Below are 8,170 nucleotides of genomic sequence, written 5' to 3'. Positions count from 1 at the left end.
GAGAACAAGAAGAAATATCGAGAGGTAGAGGATGAATAGAGAAAGAGAGGACAGAAGTTGCCTTACTGCTGAGAGAGAAGGAGAGGAGAAGATGCCAAAGAAAGAGATTCACGATGGGGGGGGGGGAGAATTTCTTGCGCACAAGCTGTCTTCTATTTTCCATTCATTAAAACTGGCCATAGACGTTACAACTCAATAAATAATAAAGCCAAAGAAATCCTAATCAAAATCTAATAGTTGAGGAAAGTAAATAAGGAGTCCTAATCTAATCCAATGTTTTAGGAAATAAAGAGTTCTAAGTAATTAAAAGAAAAGCAAATTTGCTTTCCTAAAAAGAAAACAATAAAACTAGCAATTCTCTCGTGTTGAGTGCTCAAGTGAAGCTGTCCAATGAAATCAGAATTGAGGAGTGCTTGCGTGACTCTCAAAGGTAGGCCCCATGCTGATCCTCAAACCATCCAGCCAAATAGAGTCCAAGCTGGGTAGTCTTCTGCGATGCCTTCTCTATGGACCTGATAACTTGGACTGATGTCCCCATCAGCTTGCTATCAATGTTGTATTGGGAGACTAGCATCGTGGCTTACTGTGATCCTCTTCCACATTAAAGACTTAGATCCCTAACTGCCATGTGTCCCTTTCTCATGCCATCAAATGTGCAGGAATTGATCCTTCTCATATATTTTGATATTATCATTAAATAAGGAAATGTGTTGCACATGGAGTTCTTGAAGATTAACTACAATTTGTGAAGAGAATGGTGATAAATGGAAAAAAAAAAAAAAAAAATACTGGGGAAAAGAGCTATTAGATGGGAGAGAAAAGGGGGCAAGGTTTGCAGCTTGCTCATCCTAAGTGGCCTTATTTCTTCAGTTGACAACTGGGGATGTGATGGCCAATCCAGGCTGCTCAATAGGCAGTCAAATCTGCAGTTTGTGCACATGCTTATTTCCACGGCTAACTTGAGTTATATCTAGTGTTGGGGTTTTCTATTTGAAGACAGACTGCAGGGGAGGAAACCTTTGCCACTGATGTGGAGAGGGTGCTAGGTATTGGGCTGAAATTTTCCACTTGCACGGAAGATAAAGTCTATGGCCATACAAAACATGAAGCGTTGTCCTTAGAATATGAAGTAGCTGATCACATGTATTGATACTCATTGATTAGTGTGCCTTACCATCTAATTTTGGTGATCATTACTTTATTTGGAAAGAATGATAACTTACAGCTGTGTTTGGTTGTATTCCTGGGAAGAGTGGGAAGGGGTTTCCATCAGAATGTTGTGTGGCTGCACTTGGAAAGACAAGGGAAAAGTGATGAAGGGTTTACTTCCTGCCACTTTTTGTGACATTTTATGGAAATCTCACTCCACAATTTTTTGGAAGATTTTCCTTCCTAAATTTCTAGAAGAGCAACCAATATCCATTTAAATTATGTTAGTTTTAGCAGAGCTCGTGTTGCCTGGGGATTTAACGGATAGGGTGATACCATTATGTAGTCTGTGGGGTATTAGTGTGTGCAGTGTTGATTATGTTAAAATATTGTTACTGGTGATGTGTTTGCATTTTATGTATCTGATAAGTAAATTAATAAATTAATAATGGTACCCTTTTTTTCCCCACTAACAACCAAATGGATTAATAGCTATGAAGTTAACTGAAAGTTATTTTCCAAGTGAGACATTGGATTTTTTTTTTGAAATGGAAAACTATAAGAAAATAATATGTTCTTCTATCTGGCTTACTGTAAAAAAAAAAATAAAAAAATTGGTGTACTGAAGGCAACTCGCAAAGTCTTTTAGTCATAGACATAAAAAAATCCAATGAATATTTTAAATCAGGTAAACTATGGTGATCTGTCTAATTAAATTTTTGAAGAACACCCAATGAATATTTTGAATCAGGTGAACTATGGTGGTCTGTCCATTTAAAATTTTGAAGAACTCAAACAAGTCTTTCTAAATTAATAGTCCTCAGAAATATAAAATATTTACTTTCAGTTGGTACTTTATGAGTATCACTTATTCTCCCTTGTGAGAAAGGAGTAATTTTTGTTTGAATACTTAAAGAGGATGTGATGGTCTAAAGCACAAGTATCAGCACATTCCATCTGTACAGTGGGCAAGGGGGATCCAATGATCCCCTTTTTATGAGTTCTTTTTGACAAAACATAGGCATAACCAGTTGTTTTTTGAAAATTTGATTGGTGGTCCTATTGTTTTTTATGCTGGACCTATTAAAAGCTCGATCCTAATTGTTCACTAGCTTATCCGTGAATTCTTATATCTATAGATTGTTCTCTTTGTTTCCTTTAGGATGTGTTAATATTCTTAATGTGTATTTCCTTGCAAGACGTGATAATCATAATCAGCAACATGTTTTGATCCAGTCTGGATCCAAGTATATGTGTTAAAAGGGTCTCAGGAGGGGCATATGTATGCTGTCCTTACCCCTGCTTCGTGTAGGGGCTGTTTCCTGATTCGAAACCACCAGGTTGCAATAGAGCAGCAACCTTAACATTTTGCCGATGCCTGCCTTCATAATCCATATATATATACTTATTTTATTTTATGTAATCTTATGCTTCTCTGAAAACAGTGTACTGTGCATTGTGTATTTTGATATTATATTACAAGCTTGCACAAGAGGTGGCTATGTTTAATTATAGGTTAATTATTATATTCACAAGGGTCTGCTGTTTTTCAAACATCATTTGCATTTATTCTGCCATGTGGACAGATGATGTGTCCATTCCAACTGTTGGATAGAGAGGACGTGGTCCATATTAGCCACATGTCAATTTCAGAGTTTTCAATCAAATGCCCCCCTTTTGTATTGACATGCATCTCATGTATGTCCATGCACGTGTACCAATACTCTAGACATTACTTTGTACTCTCCCAACACTAAGTGGCAACAGATGGTCTAGATTTAAAAAAAAAATGTTAAAATGGATAGCCCAGATTTATCTTGTGAACTTTTGAAACATCACCTTCCGTTGTTACATGGGTAACTACCCTTGATATCTGTTTTTCTCTTTTTTCTCAGAATGCCGCCTTTTATCAAAATCGCACACTTTTGAACAATGCTCGAGAAATTGCTGCAAAGAAGGATGTTGCTGCCCTGGAAGAACTATGTCAGACAGAGGTTGGTTTGATTAGTCAATATCCAGTTATCAGACCTTCCCTGTTATCAACATATTGTGGCCTTCACTCACCTTTTGTCTGTTCTATGATAGGTCGACAAATTTATATCCCAATTTAGCAGTAGTAAGGCTTTTAGAGATGATTATGAGCGAAGGATCTTGCCGTCACTTGACAGCCGCCAGTTGAGCAGGGATGGGCGGATGAGGAACCCAGATGAGAAGCCATTGATTTCAGTAGCACCCACTCCCATTGAACCCGAGACAGTAGTTAAAGCTAGTGTGAAACGAGCAAAAGAAGATCCTAAAGTTTTTCCACAAAATGATAGTATTCCCATTCAGAAGGTTCAAAAGGAAGACGATAAAAAATTAAGGGAGTTGGAAAGCACTACAAAGGATGTTGACCTTGAGGACAAGGAGAAGACCCCTGTGGTTGAAAAATCTCAGGTGCCTTCGACAGCCAAAGTGATTGACGAGGCAAAGTTGAAGGAAAGGAAGAGAGAAGAGGAGATGGCCAAAGCTAAGTCAGCTTTGGAGAGGAAGAAGAAGCAGGCAGAAAAGGCAGCAGCTAAAGCAGCCGTGAGAGCTCAGAAGGAAGCTGAAAAGAAGCTGAAGGAAAGCAGCGTTTTGATCACCTCCTCCACCCCCCCCCTCCCTTTTTTTTCCATGGATTCATGAACCAACTTGGATTTTGCTTTGGATTTTAGTTCCTCGTGTAATTGTATTTTCCTTTGGATATTTTCAGGAGCGTGAAAAGAAAGCAAAGAAGAAAGCTGTAGCATCTCAGCCTGAGGAGCAGAATGAAGCAGAAGCAGCTGATACAGAGGCTGTTGAGGAAGAAAAGGCTGATGTGAAAGATGAACCTCCAGTCCCAACCAAGAGTAAGGAACCAAAAGAGAATACCATTAGGCACAGGAATCGACCAAAAGGTCAGGATCGTCTCCCCAAAGTCATCCTTAAGAAGAAGAAGTCGAACCCTTACTGGGTATGGGCTGCTCCTGCCGCAGCTATAGTTTTGTTGCTTGCGGCGGCTCTTGGATACTACTATTTTCTCTGAAGACGACAGTGAACAAAGGAAACAGGTGAGTAGCACAGTTATGGACCAATTTTCCAGTTGGCGAGCTTTTGACTGGCTTGGTCTTTTAGAAGTTAAGGTTTAGTTATTACTGGTTCTTTACATCCTCGGAAGGGTGGACTCTTAAGTTCATAATGTTAGTAGTTCATCATGCAGTGTCGTGATGCTTCAAGTAGGGGCTGTCAAAGCATGTAGGGGGTGAATGGATGGGTGAGTTGGTTTTATTTTGATTCTGTGACTATTTCCTTTGTTTTATTGTTCAGCTGATGGCAACAAAATCTTCTGTTTCCCTTGTGGAATACAATGTGCTTCTCAATTTTATTTTTGTTTCTTATAGAAAAGCTGTGTTTACAATCCTCAATGAGAACCCTATGATGCTGAAAGTTGGTGGATGAGGAATAAGAGAAAACGGTCTAACTTATTCTTCCTACACTTATCAGCAGGTTTGGAATTGCATCATATTTGAAGTCGGACAAAAGGCTTTCTCTCCCACACCCATTGTGTTTGCTACTTCGTCTAGTGAAGGAAGACGAGAATAACAACTGCAGCCATGGGCGTGGCAAAGGTGGTGCTCCTGGTTATGAAATGGACCATGAATTGCCGAATCTGCCATTTCTTTACTGGAATGAGTTGGGCTTAAGCCATTGAGGCAGTGTTGTTGGGAACCCTCCTTTTTTTCTGATTGGAATACTGCCAATCTTTCTAGAATAGCCTATGCTAGACTTTGTGTTGAGATTTCTGCAGATAGAGAATTACCTGAGGCCACTGAGATCCAGGATAACTACATCATCTCTCTAGACTACAACCAGTTGAATATGTGTGGATTCCAAAATCTAGCATATAATGTGCAAATTCTAGTCATGGATGAGGTGATTGCAACCCATCTCATGTTGGTCAGCCATACAGATCGCAAGTAAAACAGACTTGGGTCCCTAAACCTGGGGTTTTAGTGGGGCAAAAGATTCTACATCTTGCGATGTAGAGGGTCTAGCTGAACACTTGCTGTTAATGGAATGCAAGATAACCGTGCAAATCAAAAATAGAATCTCCATTTTGGTTACCTCTGATTTGAATCTAGGGGATTGGAAAGTTACAATAAGCGTCCTGTTTGATTTTGTTTGTGCTGTTTCTGTGTCTAGAAACAATAGAAAAAACCGTTTCTATGCTCAGAAATGATTTTTTAAATAGCAAAAGGGTGTTTGATTTTTCTGTTTTCCGAAATGTTTTCAATAATGTAGTTGAATTCAAGACATGAGAGAAGGCACGACGTTGTTGATATACAACTCACGAGTGAAGGCATGATGTTGGAGTTTGCAAGTATAAATTGTGGAGATGAGCTTTAGAAGGATGAAGACAATTTGAAATTGTGAGCTTTGCACAACTAGGTTAGAATCGTTGCATCTGGATAGCGCGAACTTTCAACAATGGGTTGGGGTTGGGGTAGGTCGAGCGAAGTATCGGGTTTTTCATAATTTTTGTCCCTCCCACTTGTTTCTAGAAATAGAAAAATAAGTGTAAATTGTTTCTCCATTCTACTTCTAGATATAAAAATATGCATAAATTTTATTTCTGGTTTAAAAAACAAGCGAAACGAAAGAAAAAAATCAAACGGTTTTTTGAGTGTTTTTCCATGTCTGAACACAGAAAAACGGAAAAACACGTTTTTGAGAACAAAATCAAACAGGCCCTAAATTCTTCATTCCTACCTCCATTACCTGTTGGGTTAGTACTACCTACCGAGTGTTGTTCCCTTCTGGAGAGAACCTTTCTCTGCTAGTAAATGTTTGTGAAGCTTTTTGTTCACCTGAAGAACCTATCTGTGAAGTGGTCTTTCAGGTCAGCACTGATCATTGATTTAGGTATTGATATTGGTATTTGTTGATACCGCTCTGGTATTGATCCTGATTGGATCGGATTGGTGTGTAACGTTCACTTTTGTTCTTGTTTTCTAAAAAATTACATTTTTTTTTTTATATTGTTTTACTCCTAAAATGATATGGGTAATCAGTTTGGATTGGTTAGGTATCGATATCGGTTGGGATGATATGATATGAGTCATATGACTGATACAGCCGATGTGATACTGATACTTGAAACCATGATGATGATCTTTGGACTGGATGTCTGAGAACATAGAGGCCACTGAGGGGCGTAATGTGTGGTAAAACAGGGCTACTACCATTCAGGCTGCTGCAATGGTGGCAGCCCTAAAGATCAGAGATCCAATAATTGATATTACGGATAATAATTAGGGGTAGATTTACTAGTCATGACCTGGTTCCTATGTGACCAAAGAAAATAAGAGGTAACAACTGGAAATGATTTTTGTTTCAAAGGGCTTGATGATCTAGTGGGATGGTTTTAAAAGTTTGACCTGTAAAACTATTATACAGAACTCGATTTTTGGAGTCTTCGTAGATTTCCCTCTTCCTATGTAGTTCCTTTCTTTGCTTATTTTTTATTGAAAAAAGGGCTACAAGTGATGACACTCGCCATACGGTTGGCAAGGGATCTTTGCCTCAGGAAGTGTGTGGTTCTGAGTTCGACTCTTCTTATCTCCTCGAGGTCACTCACGTGGGGTGTTTAGTGTTTTAAACTGCTTTCGGTGAAAGTTAAATTGTTTCATTCAATCCCGGTAAAACTCGGTTTATATGATTATGGTGTCAATTTAGGCCCGCGGGATTAGTCAGGTCAAAGCTTGGGATACCCGCCATTAGGAAAAAAAAAGGTGATGACAATTTGGAAATCCATGATAGAGGGTTTTTTTCCTCTCTCTCTTAGAGTTAAAAGAGAATAATGCAACCCAAATGGCTAGAAATCTGTTTCCAAATTGGCTTACGTTAACAAACTATGCCCATTTGATTGTGGGATAATTTGGGTGTTGTGGAATCCTATTTTAATTTCTATTTCTAAAATTTCAACATCTGACCAATTCATCCACATTAATATTTTCAGTAGAATGCTTCGAATTCCCATTTCCTTTGCACTGCAATAATTTCAGCCTCAGCCGTTATTCATCCATTGGTAGTTATAGGAGATTTTAATTCCATAAGATCTCAATCTGAAAAGGTTGGTGGTCCTGTGAATTTAAATGCTATTTTTGCTTTCAATGATTGTTTAGAATCTTTTGACCTAAATGATTTATCTGAGGAATGCAATTTACTTGGCGCAATAGACACAATGTAATGCTAGAATATTAGAGCAGTTGGATAGAGTTCTATTAACGCTACATGTTACCATCTTTTCCTTATTCGGATGTTATTTTTTACATCAAGGTACCTCTGATCACTCGCAGTAGGCGATGGCGATCAGGCCATATGTTTCTTTTGGTCCTAAGCCCATTAAATTCTTTGATATGCAAATAGATGAAGTCCTTGCCCATCATGAAAAAGCAATTTCTTCTTGATCATATTCTTTATTTCAAAGAGAACAAAGTTTCTTCAAACAAAAATTAAGAATGAAATGGTTAAAAATGTGTGATTCTAATTTATCTTTCTTCCTTAAGCCTATAAGAGTCAGAATTAATTGCAGTGAGATCCACAGATTTTATGGGGATGAAGATACTCTTTTAGTTAAGGTGAATGCCATCTATTTACAATCTCATATTAGTCATATTGGGGGTTGAACCCACATTAATTTTGAAATAGATTTGATGTGGGTTGATATCGTCTTAGGTTTCCTCACCTTGTACGTCAGTTTATGGGGTTGAGTTCTCTTAAGATTCATATTAGTGGTATTAGAGCAGCTAATCCTTAGTTTCAACTTGCTTGAACAAGTCGACCTGATGCCAGAGTGAAGTTACTAGGAAGGGCTACCTGCAGGCAAGTAGAGACCTTGAAGCAGATTGATCCATAGATTTCAAGGGTAGATATGAGGTGAATGCCATCTCTTATAATCCCATAGTCATATGGGGGGAAACCCAATTGAGTTCTCCAAAGGTTCATATTACAATCAAAC

The 8,170-nt window shown here is 38.4% G+C and overlaps 1 protein-coding gene across 4 annotated transcripts in view; it reads left to right on the top strand.

The window, feature by feature from the left end:
- The window catches only part of LOC122093773 (proton pump-interactor 1), a 12,885-nt gene extending 7,888 nt beyond the window's left edge, over nucleotides 1–4,997 (top strand). The window contains exons 6-9 of one of the 4 annotated variants that reach the window (XM_042664247.1): nucleotides 3,045–3,143; nucleotides 3,235–3,753; nucleotides 3,884–4,220; nucleotides 4,657–4,997. In XM_042664247.1, coding sequence (XP_042520181.1) covers nucleotides 3,045–3,143; nucleotides 3,235–3,753; nucleotides 3,884–4,195 — 930 coding nt within the window. In that variant the 3' untranslated portion in view covers nucleotides 4,196–4,220; nucleotides 4,657–4,997. Of the gene's footprint in view, nucleotides 1–3,044; nucleotides 3,144–3,234; nucleotides 3,754–3,883; nucleotides 4,575–4,653 lie in introns of those variants that run through there. The other 3 variants (XM_042664246.1, XM_042664248.1, XM_042664245.1) reach the window with 3 other exon arrangements.
- Nucleotides 4,998–8,170: the final 3,173 nt, after the last annotated feature.

The sequence above is a fragment of the Macadamia integrifolia genome, chromosome 11, assembly GCF_013358625.1.
Source record: "Macadamia integrifolia cultivar HAES 741 chromosome 11, SCU_Mint_v3, whole genome shotgun sequence".
Taxonomy (NCBI): domain Eukaryota; kingdom Viridiplantae; phylum Streptophyta; class Magnoliopsida; order Proteales; family Proteaceae; genus Macadamia; species Macadamia integrifolia.
This window is presented reverse-complemented; position numbering and strand designations above follow the sequence as displayed.